At 39.5% G+C, this 15,220-nt stretch overlaps 1 protein-coding gene across 1 annotated transcript; it reads left to right on the top strand.

The window, feature by feature from the left end:
- The first annotated feature begins 250 nt into the window (after positions 1-250).
- Positions 251-13,811, top strand: Angptl5 (angiopoietin like 5). Its single transcript, XM_051199561.1, is given in 10 exon segments — positions 251-422; positions 1,560-1,663; positions 2,302-2,395; positions 3,421-3,521; positions 5,062-5,182; positions 9,598-9,643; positions 9,645-9,798; positions 13,532-13,622; positions 13,625-13,735; positions 13,738-13,811. Coding segments are annotated over 10 exon segments (1,068 nt in total).
- The last annotated feature ends 1,409 nt before the right edge of the window (positions 13,812-15,220 follow it).

The raw sequence follows: 15,220 nt of genomic DNA, 5'->3' as shown, positions 1-15,220 counted from the left end.
GTAAAGGTCGAAGTCATGGTGTCATAGACGTGGAAGCAAATCCTAAGGGAATTGGTTTGGAGTTTGAGAAGAAAAGGAGATATGCACGTACTGAACTATCTATCACATGCTCACTGACCACTACCAAATTGTCCCTTTAAACTAATTGGGTCAGCATTTATTTTAAGTGATCATCTTCATTGTATAGTCCAAGTGCCAGTCTGTTTTCTGTAGTTTTCTTACTGCGTAGGAGGTCTGACGGCATATTTTCATGCATTGTTCTCATTTCTATCTTAACAACTTGAAGGATTCCCGAGTCGGTAACAATGTGGAAGATAAAGTGAATTTCGAAGATGAAAGTCAAACTGTGTACATGGAAGACTGCAAGGAGTCACGTGATACTAAGAACAAAGTAACCGGAGAAGGAAAACATTTTACGGGCAGTATGTTTTAAACATTACCACAATTGCAAAGATATCAAACTTTGACAGAAAAATATGCCTTCATTATTTTATATTCACCTGATCCAAGGCCAGATGCTTGGTGTTTGACATTTAGTAAGTATGTGCTTAATAGATACTTGTTAAGAATCGTCTTCCTTCCAGAGTACAGTGATGGCAACATGATCACAAGTGCCTTAAGGGAAAGTATTTATAGTATTTGTGCAGCCTTTTAAAAGTAAGGAATACCAAGTATTTTCTCTGAAATCAAAGGGAAATGTATTGTGCAAGTTCAGCCAGAAATGAGCAAACCAGCCAAACCAGAATCTTAATGTTTCTTAACGTGCATGCGTGTGCGTGCGTGCATGCGCGCGCGTGTGTGTGTGTGTGTGTGTGTGTGTGTGTGTCCCCACATTCCAGGACACACTTGTGGAGGCCAGAGGGCAATTTTTAGGAGTCAGTTCTTTCCGTTTACCATGTGATTCCCGGAATTGAACAGATTTTTCAAGATTGGTGGCAAGTGCCTTACCCATTGAGCTATCTTGATGGCCTCCAAAGCTTTGGTTAATATTTATTATGCATATGTATGCTATTCATTTGGCTATATAAAATATAGAACTAGAAAAAATAAGACAGATTTATTTTTAAAATTAACTGGCATGGTATATAAGTAAAGTATAATTGCATTTTCTTTATTGTATAATAGTAATTAATATCTCAGCAGGCTGGCAGAGGTCACAGGTATGTAATCCTAACATTTGAGAGTTTGAGAGGTGGAGGCTGGAGGATCAGGAAGGCGTTAAAAGCCAGCCTGGACTACATGAGACCCTGTCCCCCACCCACTTTCTGTACCTTCCTGCCTCTAAACATCTCACAAAGTAAGAGTAAGGCATTGAGCACATTGTTTCTTAAGCAAATGAATAATTTGAGGGAATCTATATTATTAGGAAGTGTAATTTCGTTAAGAACGTTGAAGCAATTGCTTTTTGGCCAATCCCACTTTAAATACATATATACTAACTAAAACATGGTTATAAGTTCACATAAATTGAGATACTAGTCTTTATTTTAAATCATGTGAAATTCATTGTTATTGCTGTAATTGTTTTATATAAGGATGTTATTTTCTTTCTGATTAAGGAAACTTGCAAAATTCTATTTTTTCCTATACAAGAAGTACCAAAAAACTACTGAGAAATATAATGGATGCGCAGTAAGCATCTCTGGATTATTTATCTAGTCAGGTATGGAATTCTTTTGGCATTTCATTGCATTACATGTGCGCATTGGCATAGCTGGCTGGAAGTACAATCATTTTATTTTATGCATGATTGTTCAATATCTATGACGTGGAAGCATGTAACAGAAAGCAATGAAGCAGACCTTTGTTCAAGGGGTAAGCAGCCTGGTGAGGAGAATACAAGCATGGGGGAATAGAAAATCAGAATGATGGGCAGTCTCTCAGAAGAGAGCCTGTGAGCTGAGCAGTGAGAGATGAGTGAATGTTTTAAATTTCACCAGGTTGGAAAGCTGGGGAGAGCCTCCCCTCTGGGCAGTTCTTATGAGTTAGTGCAGGGGTGGGAAGGCTGGTGAGGTTGGGGATGTGTAAGGAAGCCTCACTACAGGAATCAGGAACTAAATCTCGTTAGACCACAGCTCACGGAATCATGTGAGCAAGGAAATGGACACCGCAGAAGTCATGGCAGACAGAACTAGCTTGTAGGAGATGCTGCAGGATGGGATGTTGGCTACTTATGCCTTTATTGTGTCAGGACAGTAAGAATCCACCCTAGAAGAGAAGGCATCCTGCTGTAGAGAGGCTCACAGACAGTGTTTATAGAATTTAGCTAAGTATGCCCTTGTCTGGTGTGTCTGTGTTTAGGTTAGCGAGCTCATGAATCGAATTCTCCTTTTGTCTACAGAAGTTTCTAGAAAACAGCTGGCTCCTTTTCCTTCCTGGCCCGTTCTGTCGCATAGTGAGAGTACTGCCATTTTAGCCTCTTCACACTTCTGTTTGATTACTCAAAATTCTCTGCACAGCTTGGTGCATTGAAAAGTTTTAGAATTCACTGTTCACTCTTTCCTAACAGTCTGTAGGACTAGCATCTGCTACTAACCCAGTTACACCACGTGTCCTGTCCGAAGCTGAAGAACTTTTCATCGTTTGGAAACCAGAGCTTAAAATAATAGCAGGAATCTGTTGAACATCAGGTAACTTTAGGTTCTGTGTTCTGAACATCCCGCCCTGGTATTTTATTAATAATTGCTTTTTACCCAGAAGAGGAGCTCCAGAGGGCCCCCGACCCCCGTGAAAAGTGGGTTATGTAACATTAAAATGGAAAAAAATACAGAAATAAATACAAAGTTCTTTTTTTTTGCATTAAAATACAACATTTATTCCTACATGCTTGTGCTTCTAAGAAAATGCTGTGTAAATTGTACAAATACAAATTTATATAAAAATTCCAAGCAAATGAATATTACTGAGGCCCAAGTAGGTTTTCCTTAGGAGGGAACAGATGGAGATTGAGTATCTTTGTAAGGACTTTAAAATGACTTGTCCTGTCACTCTCTTCTCAGTGGTAGAGCAAAATGTAGCAGAGCATGTAAGTGTGTGTGCCTGTGTGAGTTTATGTGCATCTCATGCATCCAGGGGACAGAGAGTGTTGGATCCCCTGGGACTGAAGTTACAGACAGGAGTACTGTCTGGGTGCCAGGAACATAGCCTGGGTCCTTTGCAAGAGTAATAAGGGCTCCTAATTGTTAAACGTTCTCTCTGACCCCACAATATTTTAAACACTAATCGCTAAAAGACATTCATTGCAAGGATTTGCTGCAGCCCAATTCTTTAACTGCTGTTTTCATTTGAATTCCAAATTTGTGATCACTTCATTTCTAAGAAGTTAAAGTCATGGTATCACTAATAGCAACAATTTCAGACAGCATTGTCGACTGTCTTAGGTACAGTCCTGTGCACTAAATGACTACGTTTATTTTCTAGGCTTGGATTGCACTGATATTAAAGATCTAGTTGGTTCTGTCACTAAAACCCCTAGTGGTTTATATGTAATCTTTCCAGAATGATCTAGCTATCCATTTGAGGTAAAAGTTTTCCCTTATTATACAGAATAAACACCAAGCTAACTTAATATTGAAATTATAATTTTTTACTATTTATTTAAAAATGTTTGTCTTTAAAAATTTAAATAAATTAGCAAAATTCACAGTTTGAAAAGTTTGGTTTCCTTTACATCTTATGCTCAGACCATGAATTTCAGCTTCCTACCTGAGCTTCCATAGTTACACTATTTAAAGTAAATCCATCTGTTGCAAGGTTTTATACTATGCTTATTGGGGCAGAACTGTGCATTATAAATCCTTGCTCTAATTAGTAAATGGAGACTAGGCAACATTGATATGCTGTAGCATGGGGCTTACTAAGCTTTTATTTTGCTTCCTACTTACAGCTATACTTTTTGGATGATAGATTATTTTACAATGTGAGACTTTGTTTCAAAAATTAAAAAAGAAGTGAATAGAAAGTCTTTTCCTTCGGCATAAGGAAGATTGAAAAACTGATCCATGCTTATGTGAATAGTATGAATTATACTTTGTCTATCCTTAGTACTTGTCTGCTTTATTTCTAGAGGACACACAATGCTGATGGACAGAAATGTGTGTATATGCATATTTTTTTCTGGGTACTTTCTCAGTGTATAGAAGTTTTATGATCAATAGTCCATATTGTACAACAACCTTTCTTTCTAAGTTGATGCAAAGAATTTCTGTTCTTAGCATTATTATCAAAATTCCTCTTGAAATCTATTGATGAGATTACCAAAAAAAAAAAAAAAAAAAAAAAAAAACCAAACAGGGCTTAGGTGGGAAATAACTTTAAAAACTAAGTCTCTTAGCCTACACATTGAAAACTAGGTCTGAACAGCTGTAGAAGGAAGCCTTCTAACTTTGCAAGGAGTGGGTTGCATAATTACTTCTCCTGTGGAAAGTGCTGGTGCCTCAGCTTCCTCCACACTGCTTTTTTTTTCTGTCTCTGTGTAGGAGGTCTCTGGTAGAATGGATTACTTTGATTTCCCCCCCCCCCCCGTGGTTTCTGAGTGCCCCAGGCAGGTGCATATCACACGCATTCAACAGGAGCTCCATGTGGTCACTGCTGAGTGGTACAGCTCAGGCTTTTCTGTCTTGAAATGTCAATCTCAACAGCAGTTTGTGGGAGAAAAGAAAAGCCAGAGGCAGGCAGACAACATATTTAACACTAAAAAACCAGCATCATAATCCAAAGCACAGTCGCAGCATTATAATCCAAGAACAAAGGCATTCGTGAAGCCATCCATCTCTGCCATAGCACCTCAGCACTGCTATCCTTGAGGCAATGAATAATATGATAACCTTAAAATACTGCAAACACTTGAGTCTTTAAAAAAGTTACCCATGCAAGCCTGCAGTTAGGCTAATAATTAGTTTGTCTACATAGTCGGATTTCTAGAGAGTTGAAAATATGAACACATTCATGGGAATGAAAACTTTCTTGTGTTTATTTTCCTGTAGATGTATGGATGAGGTCTGTGCTGTTAAATGCCGAAACAATGATGTGTTGCTTTGGCATTTTCTGGGATCATTTTAGGTGATAGGTGACATGGATTTCAGAGGAGGAGGATGGATGGTGTTTCAGAAAAGGATCTCTAGGACAACTGACTTCCGGAGGCTGTGGTGCGATTACCTGGATGGATTTGGAGACCTTGTAGGTAAAATTTCATGTATTTATGCTGTGGCTTTTCTCTTTCTATTTAAAACGATTGTTTTCAGTTAAGACCTAGCAATCTGGGCTGAAGACCTGTATTAGCAATTAATACCACCTGCTGCTCCTCCGGAGGACATAGGTTCAATTCCCAGATCCCACATAGCAGGTCACACTTCTCTGTAACTCCTATTCCATGGGGTCCAAAACCTTCTTCTGGCTTTTATAAGCCCAGGCAAGTGCTTCCCGGTTGTTCATGGAATGAGGAAATGTAGTGGGATATTCACTTTGTCTCCTTCTGTGTCGCTGACCACACCCATTTGGGGGTGGAGCCAGAGGCAGAAGTGACCTGGGGAACTAGGTCTGAGGAGGAGCCGGGAAAGCTCTCTTGCTGGTGGGAGGTGGAGAGGAGAGCATCCGGTGGAACTTGCTGGTGTTTATCTGTCTAGGTTGTAAGTTATTTCTCCCTGAATAAACATCTATTCGGCCTATTTGTTTATCCTGATCCTTATTAAACCGCACTAGGGGAAAAAAAAAGGAGGCAGGGTTGTCATAGACTTAAAATAATATAGATAGAATATATGACCATTAACCATTTGAATAGAATGTAATTTTATAAAACTATGATGTACATTATTATTCTCTAAATTTGAAGAGACTGTTGACTAAGCAGATCTATAGATCTATAGGCAAACACTTTTTTTTTTTTTTTTTGGCAAACCCAGGGTGCTTTATATTTAGCACAATTAAAATATATTGGGGATGCAATAAAATGAGCTGTTAACTCTTAAATACGAGACCAGAATAAAGCTGAAAGAAATTAAAGCCAATAACAACTGTGAAGCTAACATCGCCTGTCGGAGCCCTTCCTACAATCTGTGTACTTTTTCTTGTACTTCTATCCAGTCCTAACAGGGTGGTAGCTAAAATACCCAGGGAAAAGACCTTAATATCTTAGTCACAGCGTCCCGAGTTTTAATACTGTCTATCTGTGAGATTTAAATTTTATATCCTGTCACTTCATAATGTAGCATCTCAGCGATGCTCACATTTATAATTCACCGTGAGTGAGGGGAAGAAATGTGCATGCAGCAGCCCTGTCTGAACCAGGAGCCCTGTTAGTACTGTCCATCTCAGATCTACAGCTGTTTTAGGAATACTGACTCCAAATTTGGGGAACCCTCAGTGTGCCCATGTTCTGTTTCCATTGATAGGTAAATGCAAGCTGCTTTTAAAGAAAGAAATGCTTATTTATAAGGATTTTCCAAGGCAGAAACAGAAATTTCAAACGAGCGCTTTCAGCAAATGTTTCTTTCTTTGAAAAACAGTAAGATTAACTTTTTTTATTTTACATATCTATTTTTTGTTATTTTTCTTATTTTACATATCGATCCCAGTTCTCTCTCCCTCCCTTCTTCCCTCTCTCCCACCCTCCCATGCTGGCAGACCACCCTCCTCTCCCATCTCCCCCACTCCACATGTAGGGTGGTGCCTTCCAGGAGGGGTCATATAAATCTGTCAAGTCATTTGGAATAGGGACTAGGCCCTCCCTCCTGCCTCTAGGCTAAGGGAGTGTCCCTCCATGGGGACATGCTCCCATGCTCCCAAAGTCCTTTTGTGCAGCAGGGATTCATCCTGGTTCCACTGTCAGAGGTCCCTTAGACTTCCCAGGCCTTCTAACTGAGACCCATGTTCAGGGGTCTGAGTTGGTCCCATGCTGGCTTCCCAGCTATCAGTCTGGAGGCCCCTTAGCTCCTCCTTGTTCAGGTCAGCTGTCTCTGTGTGTTTCTGCAGCCTGGTCTTGTCCTCCCTCTCTGCATCTGAATGACTGTTTGGCTCAGTGTGTAGTTGTGGGTATCTGCTTCTGTTTCCATCAGCTACCAGATGAGGGCTCCATGATGGTGGATAAGTTAGTCATCAATCTCATTATCAGGGAAGAGCATTTAAGGTAGCCTTTCCACTGTTGCTCAAATTGTTAGTTGGGGTCATTCTTGTAGGTCTCTGGACATTTGTCTAGAGTTAGTTTTCTCTTTAAATCTATAATGGCTCCCTCTATTATGGTATCTCTTTTCTTGCTCTCCTCTATTCTTCCCCCGACTCAATCTTCCTGCTCCCTCATGTCCTCCTCCCCCCTCCTCTTCTCCCCCCTCTTTCTTCTAACTACCCCTGCCTCCTCTCAATTTGCTCAGGAGATCTTGTCCCTTTCTCCTTGTCCAGGGGAACATGTATGTCTCTTTTAGGGCCTCCTTGTTTCCTAGCTTTTTTGGCGGTGTGTATTGTAGGCTGGCGGTCCTTTCCTCTATGCCTAATATTCATATATATGTGAGTATACACCATGTTTGTCTTTTTGTGACTGGGTTACCTCACTCAGAATGGTTTCTTCAAGTTTCATCCATTTGCCTGCAAATTCCAAGATTCCATTCCTTCTCCTCTACCCCCCGCCCCCAACACTGAGTAGTACTCCAATGTGTAAATGTGTCACATTTTCTTTATTGGGGCATCTAGGTTGCTTCTAAGTTCTGGCTATTACAAATAATGATGTTATGAACATAGCTGAACAGATGTCTTTGTTGCATGGATATGAATCATTTGGGTATATGCCTAAGAGTGGAATTACTGGATCTTGTGGTAGACTGATTCCCATTTTCCTAAGGAACCACCATACTGATTCCCAAGTGGCTGTACAAGTTTGCACTCCCACCAGCAGTGGAGGAGTGTTCCACTTTCTTCATATCCTCTCCAGGATAAACTGTCTTTGGTGTTTTTGATTTTAACCATTCTGACAGGAGTAAGTTGGTATCTCAGAGTTGTTTTGATTTGCATTTCCCTGATGGCTAAGCATGTTGAACACTTTCTTAAGTGTCTTTCAGCCATTTTGGATTCCTCTATTGAGAATTCTCTATTCAGTTCTGTTCCCCACTTTTTAATTGGTTTATTTAGTGTTTTGGTAACTAGTTTCTTGAGTTCTTTGTATATTTTGGAGGTCAGCCTTCTGTCACATGTGGGGTTGGTGAAGATCTTTTCCCATTCTGTGGGCTGCCGTTTTGTATTGTCGACTGTGTCCTTTGCCTTACAGAAGCTTCTAAGTCTGAGGAGGTCCCATTTATTAACTGTCAATCTCAGTGTCTGTGCTACTGGAGTTATGTTCAGGAAATGGTCTCCTGTACCAATTTGTTCAAGGGTACCTCCCACTTTCTCTTCTAGAGGTTCAGTGTGGCTGGATTTATGTTGAGGTCTTTTATCCATTTGGACTTGAGTTTTGTGCATGGTGATAGACATGAATCTATCTGCAGTCTTTTACGTGCCTGCATTCTGTTGTGCCAGCACTATTTGTTGAAGATGCTTTATTTTTTCCACTGTATAATTTTAGATGCTTTATCAAAAATCAGGTGTTCATAGGCGTATAGGTTAATATCAGGGTTTTTAATTTGATTCCATTGGTCTACTTGTCTATTTTTTGTACCAATCCAAGCTGTTTTCAGTGCTATAGCTCTATAGTAGAGCTAGAAGTCAGGGATGGTGATGACTCCGAAGTTCCTTTATTGTAGAGAGTTGTTTTGTCTATTGTGGGTCTTTTATTTTTCCATAAAAGTTGAGTATTGTTCTTTCAAGGTCTGTGAAGAAATCTGCTGGAATTTTAAATGGGGGTTGCTTTTGGCTAGATTGCCATTTTTACTGTGTTGATCCTACCTATCCAAAAGCATGGGAGATCTTTCCATTTTCTGGTATCTTCTTTAATCTCTTTCTTTAAAGACTCAAAGTTCTTATTATATAGGTCTTTCACCTGTTTGGTTAGCATTACCCCAAGATACTTTATGTTGTTTGTGGATATTGTAAAGGATGATATTTCTCTAATTTCTTTCTCAGCCCCTTTATCATCTGTATATAGTAGGACTACTGCTTTTGTTGAGTTTATCTTGTATCCTGCCAGTTTACTGAAGGTGTTTATCAGCCATAGGAGTTTTCTGGGTCACTTATGTAAACTATCATATCATCTGTGAATAGTGAAAGTTTTACTTCTTCCTTTCCAATTTGTATCCCCTTGATCTCGTTCTGTTTTCTTATTCAGCAAATGTTTCTTAAGGAACAGTTGATTTGAGATTAAAACTACATTTACTGAGTTACATAATTTGTTAGTTTTAGTAAGTTTTCTCTTGACATGCTATAAAAGTAAACCTTGGTCTTTTATTTCTTCTTTAAATACACTTTTATGCTGAATTTTGGGAAATAAAATTGAAGCAGTTTGATTCTGTTCACTCTAGAGAATTAATAATATAAGTAAATTAGATAATAGTTGATCGATGAGTTGAGGCAGACCATCTGTTGTCCTGGTTATGGAAATGGTGAATAGCTTCAATATTCACTAATAAAAGATTGTCCTCATTTAAATAAATGTATTAAAACAAAGCATTTCTTTCATAGGAGAATTTTGGCTAGGACTGAAAAAGATTTTTTACATAGTAAACAAGATTTAGTTTTATGCTTCACGTGGCCCTGGAATCTGAAGATTACACCTTGGCTTATGTTTCATATGATAATTTTTGGTTAGAGGATAAAATGAATTTTTTTAAAATACACTTAGGATGATATTCTGGAAATGCTGATAAGTTTTTAATTACTAAAGTGACACTAAAGTTGAGCTATTATTTGCCCAGTATTATGTAAAGATAGTGATAATGCAGGACATAATGATGATATAATAGAGGACACTGTGTAAGTCTGGAACTCTGTTGTGAACACTTTCCTTAATGGCCTTGGTGTGTTTATGTCTTGCGGATGGAGATGCTGGGGCCGGTTGTGTAAGCAACATTCCTAATTTCACACCCACGGAGTAAGAGCCTCCCAACTTTGTCAGTGAAGAAACCTGAAAAGGAAGAGTCTGGCCCAAGACTTCTGTGAATCATACGTCTTCCATCCAATCCCAGTCCACACAGACACCAAGTTCTTTTCTCTCTCCCTTGATGCATTTCCAAAAATGTAACTCATTGGAACTTCAGAATACTTGATGATAAGTTTGTATTTTGGAGCTGAAGTTTGAAAGACATTTGAGTGAATACTAAGTTCCATTTCCCTATTTTTCTCTTATTTTGTACTTGCTGGATACACACACACACACACACACACACACACACACACACACACACACTATGTATCAGTGTTAGAAAGTCACAATGAATGCTATATATCCTTTGGCTGTGATACAGAGGCAACACAAATGACCCTGAAAACACAGAAGACTGATCGACCTTTAGGTTTAAAGAGAACTTGTGTGATTGCAACCGGGAGATTTTTGTGGGCAGATGGGTAGATTTAAAAAGGAGGCGAACCTTAATGCTTTTTGAAAGTAGACATTCATGCGGTCACTTGAGGTCAGGTGGACGTGCTGGCATTCTGAGAACTGCACACTGAGTCCTGTAAGAAAAGACAGGCCTTTGGCGAGTGAATGTTGGCAAATGGGCCAGCTTGTGTCACAGCACAGAGGAGGAGATGGCCTGCAGGGGGACTGCTTGGTGTGGCTGGAACTCATGGCATATTAGGGGGGTTTGAACTTGAGACATTAGGTGAAAGTTGAAATTCAAGTATTCATAGATATAGGAAAACTTGGAGGATGATTTATGAGGTTTTCAGGGTTCACTTGCAAATGTGTAAAGAATTGCCTTTGTATGGAGCATGCCACATCAGGAAGCTTATATGGAGATCTCCAAAAGATGATTATGCTTTTGTAAGAGAATGTTTTATTTTCCTTACAGAGCTGTTAAATTTCCCATGGTCATTAAGTAGCGTTTGGAATCAAATGATGAAGTCAATCTACGGCAAGGAAAAGGTGCAGTGTAAATAGATATGTAGATAAAATCTTATCAGGCACAAATTAGGCACTGAGCTTGTGACAAAAATACAAATATGAACTTGAACATTTGAGTAAAGATGGACAATGACCAAGGAAAGAGATTTGGGCACGCACGCACATGTAGTACAAATATATCTCATAATAAAACTCTAGACAAATTTCCGTGGATTCTCAGAGAAAGCAGCATTGTATCTTTGTCTTTGGGGTAACTAAAATACTTAACAGAAACAACTTAAGGGAAGAGGGGCTCATTTTGACCCACATTTCCAGAGCTGTTTCAGCAAGATTGCAGAGGAGAGCAGTTCATATCTGTTGGCTAAGTAGAGAAGGGTAGAGACAAGACGTAGCTCTGAGGTCATGTGACCTACTTCCATCACTGTCAGGTATCATTTCCCTGTCTCTCGGTAAGGCCTCTGTGTGATTGGCAGGGTCCCCTGGCTGTCTGTCACTCTCCAGAAGTGCCATCGCAGACTCACCCAGATGTGTGCTTAGTGTATCTTCTCTCTAAAGATCATCAGTTAGTTTAATTCTGAGAGCCATGTTAATGCAAACATGGTGGGTGAGGTCTAGTGAACTGTTTTCCAGGAATAGCCTGTGTGTGCGTGTGCTTGTGTATTTAAAAGGAGTGACTCAGTATAATCCATTAAGACGTCATCTGGTGTAGATTCTCTTGCTGTTGAACTTTGTCAGTGGAGAATGTTCATGGCATGGCCACAGAATTTAGGCACTGCTCCCCAGCTGAATTGCGAATTTTTTTAAAATGGCCTTTTATTTATTTATTTTGTGCATGTGTATGTGTGTAGGCACATTCATGCCACGGTGCATGCGTTTAAGTCAGAGAACAACTTGGAAAGCCTGCTCTCTCCTCCTAGTATGTTAGTTCTGGAGGATGACTTCAGGTCATCAGGCTTGTTAGCAGGCGCTTTTACCAATCCACCCAGTTTCCCAACCCACCAGGTGAACTTTTCAAAGGTACCGCACAGCATGGATGCTGAAATTATTAAAGGTGCAGATACATACTTCAATCAGCATGTGTCTCCTTATGGCATAACTTGCAGGGTCAGGGGACTTCACTAACCAGCAGCGCTGGCTTAAGAGAGGTCACACTAACGAAGTTCTTCAGGGTCCCCAAAGTATTTACTGCAGAAGATCCCAAAGCACAGAAGCATAATCAACAAACGCAGGTCCTTTACATAGCTTCTCTTCCAGCTGAACACGTCAGTCAAAAATTCTATGGAGGTGCAATGTAGTTATGAATCCATTAACTTCATGGGACTGTATGAAATAAAATATAGATCCCGAGCTTGCAGTTTAATTAGTAGCTGGACGGTCTTGGTCAAGAAAGTTAATCCTGGAAGCCCCTGGTGAATATCAGGCATGATAGTCATACAGTGTTCAGTGTAAGCTCCTGAAAAATGAGCCATCTACACTGAATGTGAAAAACCACGAAGGAAGCACAACTCCATAGAACATCAGAACTTTCTGTGAGCTCATTAGTCATGCCACAGGGACACTAGATTCATAAATGGAAGCCAACAATGTTGCAATTACAAATCTAATACTCTTTTAAAATTTTAAAATATTTTTGTGCATTGGTGTTTTGCCTCCATGTATATCTCTGTGTGAGAGTGTTGGACCCCCGGGAACTGGAATTACGGCAGTTGTGAGCTGCCATGTGGGATGCTGGGATTGAACCTGGGTCTTCTGGAAGAATAGCCAGTGTCTTAACCACTGAGCCATATCTCCAGCCCTTAAATCTAAATTGTTTGATTTTTGTTTTTGGTGACTGGGTTTCTCTGTGTGCCTTTGGCTGTCCTTGGCCTCGAACACACAGAGATCCACCTGCCTCTCCCTCCCAAGTGCTGGAATCAGATGTGTGTGCCACCAGAAGGCTAGGTACAAATCTAATATTCTGAAGGGTAAATGCTTCGCCTTCATCCATAGTAAAATAAAAACTGTTGTGGGGGAAGGGTGAAGAGATGGCCCACTGGTTAAGAGTTCTTTAACACTCTTCCTGAGGACCAGGTTCAAAGCCCAGCACTCACATGAGACTCACAGCCGTCCGGTATTCTAGTTCCAAGGGATCCGACATGCTGTCTGGCCTTCATGAGAATTCCGTGTATGTGGTGCACAGATATACAGGCAGGACAACAAACAAGGAAAAAGAGTGTTAAAACCCCATCATGTAATAAAAAGAAAGCATACTGTGTGTAGGTTGTTTTTTCTTTTTTTTAAAAAATTGTCAGTTACCATGCAGATCACCTTCAAGTGTGTCAGGTACATGCACCACAGTCCGAGTTTGTTTGGATAGCCAAACCTCCATGTCAAATCTTCACAAGGTTTTGGCACACTGTGTGAGAGAGATTTTAACAGGCCAGATAGAAAATTAATTGGTACCTGTGTCTAGATGCAGTATTTCTGCATAACTGATTAAAATAATAAAAATTCTCTGACTTCAATTTTTGAAAATAATCTGTTTTATGCAGGCGAAGCATTCCGAGGCTTCAGAGAAGATGGTAACAGAATGCCATGCCTTTCAGCACCTCAGGTGTTGATAAGGATGGGTGCCACCCTGCTAGTCTGGTCAATAGTCAGTCAGTGACCATAGCAACACTGACTGAAGGTTCAACCAGTGCCATCTCACAAACCTGAATGGGACCCATCCCAGTCATGGAAAACGGCATGCAACTGCAATTCAGTGGGGTGCATGGACCCAAACAACTCAGTTGTCAAGATTAGATCTGTCTCAATGAAGATTAGAAGAATTTACAACCCGTATTTTAAGTAATCTTATCTGAAATTGTAGCACCTTTTCTGTAATTTTTGAAAACATGTTAAAAGTTTTTTTTTTTAAACATAGTTTCTTGCTTAGGCTTTAACATATTAGTCAAAAATTGAACATAGATGTCATATTAGTGTAAACCAGTTTTGTAGCACTTATAAAAGCAACCATGGCTCATCATGCTATGTTTTCTATCGCCTATATTTACAGTATGCGATTGTATGTAAGATGCATAGTGTTTTTAAAGGAACTTGCCTTCTCTTTGAGCATGTAAATCATAGTAAGTTGTTAGGAAAACTGAGGAGAGAATCTTAGTTATTTCTTTATTTGTATGCATACTTACATAATTTATAGATAATTTCTCCTGAAAACAGTTACAAGGGGTAAGATATGAGGAGTGATACATGAATACCACAGGGTTAAAAGTTTGCCAAGTGATAGCACGATATTTTAAAGCTGGTAAGAATTTGCTGATAAAATAAAATGTTTCATATTTTATCATGAGTAATAATTTTTGTTTGTAATACATTTATTATACATACGTCCTGATCAGTTGCATTCTAAAACACTTGTATTTTAAATCTTTTAAATTAATTTTTGATGCTTGTTTTTTAAGTTTTACTTGGTAGCTCAGCCATGCCTAGAACTTTGTATATGGCCCATACTATCTTGGAAGTCATCATATAGCTCAGGCTGGCCTGGGACTTGTGGGCAATCCTGCTTCAACCTCTTGAGTGCTAGTATTACAGATGCAAGCCACCATATCTGGATCTTGGCTCTTTTTAAACCAAGAGATGCGAACTGTGAGTGAAGGGCGTGGTGGGAGCAATGTGCCATTGGTCTATATGTGCGTGAGAGAAATCCTGTGCTCTCTCCATGTTCTCTAAGCTGGAAGTGATGAATGGTAAAGATACTATGAAGAAGATGCGGGGAACATACTGGTGCAGGCATCAGTTAGTGGTGACTGAGGAGTTGGGAAAAGTAGAAAAGACACCTTAACAAAGGGAAAACTATTCTTTTCATATGATGTATCACAATGCGAGAGCTTCCTTACAAAATAGGCACATGTTGAGTTAGCAGTTGACATAATACAACTAACTGGTCAATAAACAAATTTGTGTCATTAACTATCATAAAATTTGTATCTATTTTGTTAGTATTTACCTAGTATTTGCACATAAGCAAAGACATTATACCATTCATACCTTTGTAATATAAATTGATACACCCTTGCTGAAGATGTAATAGGAAACAGTAGGGGAAACTGTCTGTCTCAATTTTAGGTATCACATACATATATATGATTATGAGTATCTGGCCGGAGAGGACATTTAGTGTGTGCTTGGCTTCTGACACTATGACATATCATGCACGCGTCTCAGTTCTTAGAAGAGTCCTATGCTGTTAGTGTGATG

This window comes from Phodopus roborovskii, unplaced genomic scaffold (genome assembly GCF_943737965.1).
Source record: "Phodopus roborovskii unplaced genomic scaffold, PHOROB, whole genome shotgun sequence".
Classification (NCBI taxonomy): Eukaryota; Metazoa; Chordata; class Mammalia; order Rodentia; family Cricetidae; genus Phodopus; species Phodopus roborovskii.
This window is presented reverse-complemented; position numbering and strand designations above follow the sequence as displayed.